Here is a 12822-nt window from a genome sequence, read left to right as displayed (position 1 = left end):
CATTTTTACCCTTTCCTTATACATACTCTATTATTCTTCCTCTCTTTGCTGTCTGTGCTGTAAATGGTCTTTGATAGAAATCCTTGTGAAATGACTGTCTTTGCATTAATTGAAATCTATTTGTGGGCTACAACTGGATGAACAACTTGAATGTGTCTGTGTGGTGATTGGAAGTTTTCAATTTGTCAGTGTCTAAATGCAGGTTTGTTACATGTATTGTTGGTTATAAAGTCTTTATTAATCAGCAGCTGTGACTCAGGAGGAGCAGTGATCGTCAAGTGTTTGTAGAGTTTATAGTTTTAATCTGGCTACCTCAGCCCGTGTGAACCAGACTTCCTGAAAAGATCTTATTATTTTTTTTATTTTGCCTTTATTTTACCAGTATTGTTTGTTGTTGTTTTTTTTTCATTTTATTAGTTGTTAAGTAAACTTTGTGTACCAAAAGGAATAGTTTTAAAGGGTCCAATTTACTTTCTGGAGGTAGTCAATCTACCTAATGCGATAAAGAGTAGATCTAAGAAAATTTACTGAATGTTGGAACATTGGAAGCTGAAAAAATTGGTGCCAGCACTTAATGGCTAAGAGCAGTTAATTTAAAAACACTTTAGGAACCTTCATTTCTCATGTTGCCCCTTATAGTGGGAGACTTTGCCCACCACTTTGTACAGTCTATGGAAAGTGCAAAATTTGTTCTCTAAAGAGATCTAAGATACTCAAAGCAATTATAATATCCATGTGACGTATGCTCACATCTTCCAGAGAATATTTGAGCTGATTTCTTTTGCAACAACTGAGTTGTAACTCCAGTAAACATTAGAATCTGTGGAAAATGGCAATACAGTACAGTTGTCTCTCCTTAAATTAGGGGTAGTAGTGAGTTTATGCACAGTTTTAAAGCCATTTCTCCCATGTGCCAATATATGTGCTCTTTGTCCTCATCTTTCTGCCAACACCGTGATGTGCTGTCAGCTGGAAGCCTGACTCCACTGATCTGACAGCCTGTCCTCTGGGACTAGCAAAGAAACAAAACCTGACCGTGAGATACCAGACTGCTATTCACCTGATTACATGCTCCTGCTACCTATTCTGCTGCTTTTTTTCTTATTACTCACCCATATTCAGAATTAGTTTTTACTTAAAGTACTGGAGGGCAATAAGGAAGGATCAAAGCTTCTAATACATGTTCAGTTGCAGAATTATTGGTTGCTTTTATGTAATGTTTGCTGCAGGAAGCAGAACAGCACATAGGTACTTTCATTAATAATGTTTAAATTTTACTCAGGTTTAACTATTAATAGATTAAAAACATTAAAAGATGCAGCATTTATATTGGCATTATGGAAATGTTTTTACAATAATCAAAATTATCTAACTTTATTGACAAATGTTTAATTGCAACAGGCCTAACAATTAAAGCTTAACTAAATGACCCTAATTTATCCTTCTAGTCATATGGAGACTTGTTTCTATTCTTGTCAACGCAAATATTCTAAAGACTTGTCAGTCGTGTGTAGCTCACAATATAAAAATATGACATATAATTCAGTTTACAGTCATCGTATTAATAAACTTTTGGCTCAGGAGGAACAGAAATGTTATCATCATGCTTCAGTGGCAAATTCACATCCATAGCTCGTGTTTTATTTTAGAAAAACCTTTACAACCCTTTTTGAAGTCCACAAAGCACTTAGCGGTTTGGCTTTGACGTACAGCCCTGACTTTTCACCGTCTTTGACTTGAAATGATCTCTCAGGTCTAGATGAAGGCCGTTTAGTTGTACCCTGAATGACATTAAGGTCTAGGAAAGATCCTCTGTTATTGTACTTCTGCTCTCTAGGACAAGCTGCTTGTATTTAAAAACATGGTTAATAACCCTGTCTGGGTTTGCCTTTTATTGTGTTATTATATTCTGATATGTGTTCCATGCTGTCAGGCATGTTCGAGTTATAAAGGGTTTGTTCGTTATCATTTGACTTTTTAATTGGCGTATCTAGCATGTGCTTATTCACTTGTCATGGACGTGTGTTTGAGCATGGGATGATATATATATATATATTTTTTTTTTTTTTGATTAATTGTTAGAATAATCAATTGTTAGTTGCAGCTCCCCTGTATTACGTGTTATGTAATTTTATGCCATAAACATCCAGGTTACCTTCAGCTGATGAATCAGAAACAGGCTTGGTTATGTGTTTCTATTGAGCGTTCTTGAAGGTGTTGGGCTGTATGGGCGGGGGGGTAATGTAACCTTGAGGCATGACAAGTGTGGTAATGGGCTTCTGTCCTTGCCTCTCGACATCGATGTTGGTGTGAGAACCCATCCATCTGCTGGTGTGAAGAAAGGGCTTAGAAATGTGAAAGAACGGCTTTAGTATAAATTAAATGACACCATTAGGTTCAATTAATGCACCATATTGAGTTATTCAAAGTTTATATAAAAGCTAATATTAAATTTTTGTACCAAGTGATATATTGCTGATGTTTACTGATTTTAAATGGCCTTCCTCTTCACTATGTATGCTTGTCTCATGGTGCTTGTCATTTTGTCGATGCTACAGAGATCCGACTAAGTGAACTGAGAGGACATTGCAGAAAGGATATTTCTGACATAATTATAAAACGTTTTATGTAGCGATATCTTTTTCAGAGGAGCAGGTAGTCAATACTTTCAACCACAGTTTATTTCTGTAGAAACGGGAGTCATCTTGGAGGAGAAGGTCTGTAAGTGCAGACATACTTTTTGTACACAACATTTTGCTTTTGAAAGGAAGTACTCGTCATTTTTATAGAGTGGAGCCAAAAGAAAATGAATTTAAAGTGATATAAATCAAAAACACTTAATTTGGTATCTTCCTTGCTTGTTAGCTTTTGATTATCTAGTTCTTTACATGCATAATGACTGCCTCGGGTATCATACAGCTGATCAGTTTCATGTGTAGCATGCCAAAAAACAACTGCAGTCAGTGAGAACAATTACAAGGACAACAGCTCTTTACTCTGGGGATATAAGAGGAAATCTGTTTGACACAAAGGTTAGTGAATATTTTAATTTAGCCACAGAATTCCCACATTTTTTTTGGATTCAGAGCAGAGCTAAAATGATCTATGCTTAATAAATAATTTCACTCTCTGAAACCTGACTGTGATGCAGAGCATACAGCCTTGTGTAGCTCTGTCAGTGGCAACTTTGCTGTTCAGTAAAACATTTGCTACTGTACATTTGTCTACTGCAAATGTTTTGGTGATCTAGCTGTTTTTGGTGACGTTTTCTGGTTATAAGATCTAGAAGAAAACATATCCTCTCATTTTGAAAGATTTCCCTTTGAGCTTCACATGGAAAACTTTCCATACAGTCGCCGTCCATACAGATCTCGCTTACTCGGCTTTCCTGACCAAAGCAACAACCAAATCTCTGCAGGCAGCGCTCCACTCAATTGATCAGTCAGCTGCTTCAATATACGGCTTTGGTTAGTGGTCGACAGATCAAACATCATCACAGGTTTTTTGTTTTTATGTCTATGCTCCTTAGAATGAAAACTGTGATCAGTCGAAATCTAAATCACCAGGTCAGACTTAAAAATAAATAAATAAATAAATAATAATAATAAAATCTGTATCAGCAAGGATCTCATGACCGTAGATGAGGCGCGGAGGGTAGGTAGTCCAGTAAATCGAATCACTTTTTGGCTCGGCCCTTTCTTCACCAGACCAGAGCAACATCAGTGCTGCATCAGCAAAATATATTTTATAAACTTTTATATCTTTCATTTTGACAAATTCATTTGTACAGTCAAATATTGTTAGAAGGGAGATGATTATTTTCTTGTGAAAGGAAATGTTTAACTAACTTGCTAACTGGCCAACAAACTTATAGCTGTCATGCTTCGCTAATTAAAGGCTGATTTTATTATCCTCCCCAATTCTCAGAACATACTGAGATCATTTCCTATTGGCTGCTGCCCTGGAATCGGACCACGTCCCCTTCAGACCACTACTGGATACATTCAGCCCGTCTTTTTTCTATACCTTTACTTTCACATCAGTGACTGTATTGCTGTTCTGTGTAACTTGATTCCTCCTCATCTCTTGGCCTACGATAGGTGGATTCCTGGTGTCATTTTCAATTCCAGGTTTGCTTTTGTTTTTGTTGGAGAGCTGCTGTGCCAATCCTCAGCTGGATTGTTTTGTTGTGTGTATTTTTTCTCATAGTGTGGTTGTTGTGTGTCTCTCTGGAGATCTGTTTGACAACTTACAGCACCTCGGGGTTAGAGTTTAGTGTGTGTTTGTGCTGCTTGTTACTCAATGAACTCTGGTCACCTTTGGCTGCAAATGGATGCCCAGGAATGCAAACATGGTGAGAGATTCTTCTATTCCCTTCTCTCAGTGGTACAATTTTCTCTTTGTGCAGCTGGGGTTTGAAGGCAAAGTTTTCCTCAAAACTAAACAGATAAACCTAGTATCAGATCAAAAATAAAAACCAGCATGTTATAACCAGCACTATAAGGATTTGTCTAAGCATAATTAACTTCTGGTTAGAATCCAGTAGTTGTGGGTAGTTGTTCAAAAATGCTCCTCCTCAAACATGATTAGTGGCATGCAGTCAAACCCATGCAATGTATTTACACATTGCCAACCTTTTCACCTGTTGTCATATGAAGACTGTTGATTCAAATTCATTTAATTCTGTTGGAGTCTCTGGCTTTGGAGTCGTTGTTCTGCTGGTAGGTGAACCTCTGCTCCTGTTTCCAGTCTCTCAAGGCCCTAAAAGGATTTATTCCAGGACTGTCTGATTTTTCTGTTATCCATCTTTCCATTAGCTGGAACCTTGTCCCTGCTGAAGACAAGCATTTCCACATTGTGATGTTGCCACCACCATGTTTTGCTGTTGGGATTACAGTTGTCTCTATACATCTGCAGCACTCTGCTTGTGTATGGTCCAACATATTTTAATGTTCACATTTCGGGTTAGTTATAGATGATGAAAATTTGATGAACTCATAAGATCTATGAGTAAATGTATAGATGTGTCTTTTGGGGTTGGTTGATTTTTTTGTTTTTGGACACTCAAACAAGCTGCTGCTCAAATTTGAATCCAGTAAAGTAATGTAAACCCTCAGCTACCATATTTACTTTTTTACTTTTTTTTTTTTGCGTGTTTTTTGTGGCAGGGTTGGTAGAACTGTTGCCTTGCAGCAAGAAGGTCCTGGGTTCAATTCCCGGCCCTGGGTCTTTCTGCAAGGAGTTTGCATGTCCTCCCTGTGCATGCGTGGCTTCTCTCCGGGTCCTCCGGCTTCTTCCCACAGTCCAAAAACATGACTGTTAGGTTAATTGGTTTCTCTAAATTCTCCCTAGGTGTGAGTGTGTGTGCATGGTTGTTTGTCCAGTCTGTCTCTGTGTTGAGCTGCGACAGACTGGCGACCTGTCCAGGGTGTACCCTGTTTCTTGCCCGGCACGTTAGCTGGACAAAGGCACCAGCACCTACCGACCCCAGTAGGGACAAGGGTGTAAGAAATGGATGGATGGATGGTTTTTTGTGGCATTTCAGGCATAGAAGAAGCTGGATGCTTACGCTTACCAAGGCAGCTTCATTCTACAAAAAGGAAATCTGGAGATGGTATCCTAATTATGAGTTTTTTAAAAAGCTGCCAATATTTCCAAATCCAGTGAAGATACTTCATTTCAGAAAAAATATTTAGATGCTATTGAGAAAAGTCACAATGATGATATTGATTATGGTTTGCAAACAGTTTTCTTACTTTCTTAACCATTCCACAATGTCGCCACCTCTCTGTGAGCTTTAGTATCTTGGCCACAAAAAATATACATCAGATGTGGGCATTAAGGACAGTTGGAGTCCTCTGAACTTGCCAAATATATTGTCAGTATGTAGATTTTTGGTATGATATTGGTACCAAATATTGCATTACAGCAATTCTTTGCAACCTCAATAAATGCAGTTTCATGCATTAGATTTTAATTTAAGTGACTTCCTTCCCCGTTTTGACAGGTTTGTTAGTGACTTCATCAACAAAGTTGTTCATAGATCTGGATCTTATTTCTCCCATGTTCTCTGGTTATCTGTGTTGTTTTTCTTGAAAAGTGTTTTATATGGATGTGAAATGGGGCTTAAACTGGAGCACTGTAGTTCAGCCTTGGGCATTCTCCTCTGTTTAACATAACAGACATGTTTTGAATTTTTGAATGGCTTGTCCCTATTTTTTTATTTTTTAGTAGAAAAGAAAAATGTGCGATGCCTTTGTGCATCTTTATCATTTGAAATCACAACTGTTTCTATTTCTAAATGCCTCCAATAAGCTTTCTGCCAGATCTCAAATAGTGAGCTTTACTTAGTATTGAAAACTGGACATTAATTTATGTATCTACAAGTCAAGTTTATGCATCTTTAATGGGATGTGTCACTTCTTAATGAGGTTTTGTACATGTTTATCAATGCCGTGTGGATACTCCATAGAAAAACGCTCCTGGGTAAAAACATAATACATAATTTATCTTTGTTGAGCATTTTTTTTAATGTGACTTCTCCCTTCCAGATGACTCAGGAGATGAGGAGCCCACATCGCAGACAGACCGCAGCGAGATCCAGGGTACCCTGAAGGTACTTGTCAGCAAGCTTGATGACCTTAGCACTTGTAATGACCTAATCGCCAAGCATGGAGCCGCCCTGCAGCGTTCCCTCAGTGAACTGGAAGGACTGAAAGTCCCATTGGATGGAGGGGAAAAGATCAAGGCAGTTAACGAGAGAGCCACCCTTTTCCGCATCACTTCCAATGCTATGATCAATGTAAGTACTCCAGACTTTGCAGTTAAAAGATGCACCAGCAGTACGCCTTCAGTGATCTGTATCCTGCATGCTGCAGAAAGCTCAATGTGACAGGAATACCAGTCATCTATGATGTCCTGGCTAGTAAGTCCTGAGAGATTAGATGGTCACACAGCCACTCTACTGCGGCCCGCATGTTTAGACAGGCACATTTACACCCCAACAGATCAGGCTTAAGCTGCTAAAACATAACCACATCTATTGCCCCTTTTATTTAGCTGGTTTTATGCAACTACACTGTTTGTCTAAGTCATGCATTTGTTCATTGGTTTTCCAAGACACAAATGGACTTCATTGGTTTCTTCCATGCTTTACAACCCGGTGTGTTACCATAGTTTTGTTAGTGGTGTATGACGAAGGGGTTGACATCCCAAAGGAGGAACACTAAATATGATATGCAGTACGGGTGACAAAAATAGCTCTAGCCCCCCAACATTTCTCAAACTCTCGACACCAGCTTGTAGAGAAATCTCAGAACCTGCTTGACTAAACGGACTGTAGCGAGCAAAGAAAAATAAAAGGTTTGTTAATTTTGTTTTTTCTGCTTTTTTATGTGGGTTTGGTCTCAGCATCTTAGTTATAACTGTCTACTTATCTAGTATCTTTGAACTTTTTATATTATTACAAACTGAGCTGCTGTAAATATATTTTAAACTTGCAATAGCGTCTACCTGTGAGTACGAATAATTTGAAGGGAAGTACATTTTGGACTCCTCAGATAGAGTCTTGCAAATATTCATGCTCCTTGAATGTCTTCTGATGTTTTCATGTTATAAATACAAACTTCAAGTTTGTAAAGTTAAATTTCACATAGCTATGAAATGATTTCTACATATTTTTTTAAAATAAATAATAGTATGAAAACAGTGGCTTAATGTTTAATTCAGTTTATTCTTCATTCAACAATAGATATAAGCAATGCAACCTTTTTGGTGGTACCTATAATTAAGATCCAGGGAAAGCAATAACTTTAAAAACCTATTTAGTAAAGGTTGTGTATTTTGAATTATTCAGCTCAATAGAGGGGGAAAAAACAAACAAACCTGAACATACAGCCAGAGCTGCAATAGACTGGTTAGATCGATCAATATTTATGTGTCAGAATGGACTAGTTATAGTCTAGATCTCCTTCTAATTAAGAAACTGAGGCAAGACCTGAAAATTGACATTCATACATGGTCGCCATTTAAAATGAGTAGGCTTGAGCTAACCAAGAACAATGGGCAAAAACATGATTGTCCAAGTATACAAAACTCAGAGGAAGCCGATAGACTTTTAAGGTTTTTAACCGTTAAACAAGGAAAGTTGTGTAATTTTCCTTTCACTTCATATTAATGAACTCTGTGTTTGTTTGTCAGATAAAATCAGCATAAAACAATATAGTCTGTTGTTGCAACGCGACACTTTCACAAAACACAAACTTGAAAAAGTTAGAGGAATGTATTACTTTTGCAAACACTTTAGAAATGTTTTCATTTTATTGTCTGCAGAATAACAGTTAGCAGTTTTACTTCTTAGCATAAAACTGTTTCTTTTACAAAAATACTCTCACCCACACTTACTGACCTCAGGGGTGCAATGTGTTGGATCGATTGACCGATCGATTCATGTGTTAAACACAGAAAGGTTTATATGGAACGGCTGCTTTGCTCCCAAGGACATCCTGATTAGAGAAGCAGAAAATAGCTTTCAGAGTCGACTTGATTCAGTGGAGTCTTTTGTTCAGGAGTGCTGGTTTCAAGTAATGTAGATATAAATTATGATTAGGTGATAGTCAAGCCATATTAAATTGGAGGTTCATAGCATTAAATTATATGCTTCCACATCAGAGATGCGGTCCTGACTTTGGGTATCGCCCTTTTGATTTTTTTAGAAATATGAAAACAGAATCATGCAAGTTGGATTAAATTACAAATTTTAGATTAGATAATCTGTTGGAAGATACTGTTAAATTTTCATTACATAATTTTGTATCCAAAGTAAAGTGATAGAAAGTTATCAAGGTTGACTGATTTTAATATATCATACAATCATTAATTATTGCTGCAAGTACTTTACTGTTCTTCTACTCTGGGCTGTTCACAGGATTTTCATTATGCATGTATATATTTAGTTTTTAAACTACCCAGGGTGTTTTAGCTCTATTTTCGCTATGATCCTGTAGAGCAGTGGTCCCCAACCTTTTTCTTACCGCGGACCGGTCAAGACTTGGCAATTTTGCTGGGGCACGGGACCGTCAGATAATGCTTCTGCATGTTGGCGTTCCAGCTAAAGCCTTTTTTTTTTTTTTTTTTTTTCCCCGATTTTCCCTTTACGACAATCTTACAACGTCCTGCAGTGAGTGGTGTGTTGAATATGCCCGAACTAAAATCAGGCATATTCAACATTGTCTGGGCCCGATGTAGCAGCCTGTGGGGTTTTCCCCCTGACTGGGAGCGAGAACGCAACCTGTTGAATGTGACAGGCAGCCAATCAGAAAGCGCGATGACGTAAGAATGGAGGGAATCCCAAACAGTTGACATGGCAACTGAGAGTCCGGTCGACATCGGAGGTGATATGTGGAAATGTTTATTACTATATGTAAAGGTCATTTTATATATGTTTATTATTTGTGGCTATGTTTATTCAGTTAAAAATGTTAACTACGAAAAAACAACTCACCTTCAAATCATAGTGCAGCAAATAGAGCGGCTGCTTCCGCCGTGTTTTATCAAACGCCTTTTCTATTTGTTACGTCTTTTATCGCTTAAAATGAGTCCACAAACTATCACTGCTGCTTCTACATCGTCATCCGTGTTTGATTATTATAAATTCACGTATGGTATGTTGGGGGTTTTACTGGATTTTCCTCTGGAATCGGGATGTTCGCGAGTGGAATCGGTTCGTGCGTGGTGTGTTGCTCCTGTCGTGTAGCTGGACACACGAACCGAACGAACCTGTTGGACTTTTATCGGCTCGTGTCGTGTGTGGTCACGAAATCGGCCGACAATCCTTAAATCGTGCCGTGTGAACCAGACCTAAAACTCTCCAGCTCCTCTCCTCTCATCTCGTCTCGACCACTGCCGTAACGCTCTCTGACTGGGGTCGCTATGGTAACGTTTATATCCCTTCAAAATAAGATACAGATGGGCCACAAAAACGAACGTTTTACTTTCGCGAAAATTTTAACTTACGATAACGACTAATGGGAGCCCTGAGCGTATTTCTCTGCAACGAAATGGTTCCATCTGGGAGCGATGAGAGACAATGACACCCGAAGTGTTGCTTATGCACAGCGTGCTTGGTCTCTATGTGGCGAAGCAGTTTGAAGGCTTCATTCCCTCATTAACGAGCCGGTCACCATGTCATGCAGAGCGGGCTTGGAATGTGGGAATCACCTATCGGTCCGGGATAAATTCATTCTCCTGTCTCTTCTCTGGGCCTTTTCCCCTCGCAAAGAAACTTTCCAAAGACATCTGATATGTTTCTTACTCATTTTGCTGCTTGTGGGCTCAGTGCTGGCGCGCAAGATGTAACCGAGAGAGTGCGGTTAAAGGATTTTCAAAATAAAAGCTCCTCCAGACTCACATAATACGTAAAACGGAAATATTTAATTGTTTCTTACGCGGACCGGTACCAATTGGTACCGGGCCGCGGCCCGGGGGTTGGGGACCACTGCTGTAGAGTAAGATTTCTAATGTCATGAGATTTTAACCAAACTTATTAAATTAATGCTAAACTACTTTTAAAGCCTGAATGTTTATGAAATAAGCTGTTTTTACTTAACAACTTTTTGTTTCATTTTATAAACTAAGGATATTCCATCTTTTATTTCAGCCTGAGGAGGTTTTAATTTAGGTCAATCAACCTTGACCTAACTTCTCATATGTGCCGTTTGTGGGTCTAGTGACAGATTGTCCTCTTGGTGCATGTATGGATTTCAGAGCATGCCACTTTGGGGTTATTATCGTTTAATCACGTAAAAGGTTAAGTCAGTTTATTTTGTGTCTGCTCAGTGTAATGTTACAGTTTCAGTTCAAAACAGATCTAATCTTTAGACAAACTGATTAAGTTATGTAAATTTCAGAGAACAGGTTACGTTTATCTTTTGTGAAAAGACTTGGTTTGATAAACTGGGTAATTTAATCTAAGACTGATCACTATTGTTATTATTGATAATGATGTTAAATCTTTCCTGCATCTCCCTTCACTGTTATACTGATGTTACTGATTCTCTATTCTTCAAGACACCACAAGTCACATGTAGCCTGTGATTGTACTGAGGAGTCAGCATTTAAAAAGTGGAACTTTCAAACATCTTAGAGTTTACTTTGAGTTTCATATCATGCTTCTGTCAGAGGAAGTTGATTCATACGTCACACATAGACCTGACATTTAAGCTCAGCAATGATCTTTTGGCATTAAAGCAAGATTGCTGAAGGTAAGAGGCTTATTATCATTTCCACGAGGAAATGTCATATTCTGTCTTGTCTGTGTCGTTTCTGAAACATTTAGTGACTTTTATTTAGTCTGTTCAGGAAATATATTTCTTTTCATTTTAAGAATTTAAGCAACAAGATTTATCTTATCATTTTAAATGTTTAGTGCCATTGAGTGTAAATATAATCAGATTTTTTTTCATGCCTAATCTGATTTTTTTTTAATCCATCTTGTTTTTTTCTCCTTTCTGTTCTTAAAAAATACAAATGACATAAAATATTTTCAGAAAATTGCTTTTATTTTTTTAAGTCAAACCTAAGAGAATGTTTTGGATGAGCGTTTGTTGGCATAAACATCAGTGACAAACCATATTTATCCTTTTTGATGCTTGAAATTAACATAATAGTTTAAATTACAAAAATTAATTTAAAAAAAATCAGAATGGGCTTAAATGTCATAAGGCTTTATTACATCAATATACTTGTTAACTCAATCAACATCCCTTCAGTGTATTGCAAAGCTTTTGATTGTAAGAATTTGCTGATTTTTGTACTTTTTTCAATCTCAGTGTGCATTAAAAATATTTATATTTTGAGAAATATTGAGCAGGACAAATGAATTGTATTTATTTTTTTAGTGTTATTAATTTTTCTTTATTCTTCATTTTACAAGGGTGTATTAGAACAATATTTTCTTTCTTCTTTTTTTTTTAACTCCAACACTTACCTTTTCACATTTTACTATTAAATAATTTCCAACTAATAGATGTGTGATTAAAGTTTTTCAAAACATCATATGATGTTTTTATATTATGTCACATTTCTTAGTCTTGATGGTGGTTCCTTTTCTCCACATTTATAAAAGTGATTAGGCTCAAACATCAGCAGTTCTTCACATTCTGCAGAAATGGTAACACATTTGTGGAATTGACCAAAACACCAAATGTAATCATGTGATTAGATATTCAGCTTGGCAAAAAACTGTTTCACGAGTCTGCACAAAAAGGCAGAGGTAAAATGCAATGCAGCACTTTTAGATCATTATTCTTTAGCTCTGTCTTTCTGCTAAAACCTCTGCGACCGTCACAAGGCATGTTTCAAAGTATGAGGTTGACTGAGATATGTTATTCAGGTTCAATGACCTTTAGGCTTAATATGAGGAAGGCTGTGAAAATCCTGATGCAGAGCCAACAATTGCTGACATGTAATAAATATCTGATCTGAAGTAACCTCCTTCCAGCAATCAAATCAGAGCAGCAATGATGCCCCCTCTTGGCTCAGCTGGTCAATAGAAATGCCTCTGCTGTGCCCTCAGTGGTTTTAACTGCAGCTCATCAGCACAAGCTGTTTGCTCAGAGGTACATTCGACACAGCAAGACGAGTCTGTAACTGCCTACCACTCTAATTAATTTATTAACAACTAGTGCTGTTAAAGAATTTTGATTACAGTGATTGTCTGTAGGGTTGTTTTGCTTTTAATTCTTACTTTGGCTAAAGGTCATTCTAGACTGTTATGATTTTCTTTTAAACACGTTTTTGTTGTTTTAACTCAGAATCTGTATG

General features: G+C 37.5%; 1 protein-coding gene across 3 annotated transcripts in view; it reads left to right on the top strand.

The window, feature by feature from the left end:
* Positions 1-12822, top strand: part of LOC102238007 (oxysterol-binding protein 2) — a 50185-nt gene that overhangs the window by 24682 nt on the left and 12681 nt on the right. For all 3 annotated transcript variants that reach the window (XM_023343818.1, XM_023343819.1, XM_023343820.1), the window contains one exon: positions 6552-6802. In XM_023343818.1, the coding sequence (XP_023199586.1) occupies positions 6552-6802 (251 nt within the window). The remainder of the gene's footprint in view (positions 1-6551; positions 6803-12822) is intronic.

The sequence above is a fragment of the Xiphophorus maculatus genome, chromosome 12 (assembly GCF_002775205.1).
Source record: "Xiphophorus maculatus strain JP 163 A chromosome 12, X_maculatus-5.0-male, whole genome shotgun sequence".
NCBI classification, from domain to species: domain Eukaryota; kingdom Metazoa; phylum Chordata; class Actinopteri; order Cyprinodontiformes; family Poeciliidae; genus Xiphophorus; species Xiphophorus maculatus.
Note: the sequence above shows the minus strand (reverse complement) of the source record. Positions and strands in the feature narration are given on the sequence as shown.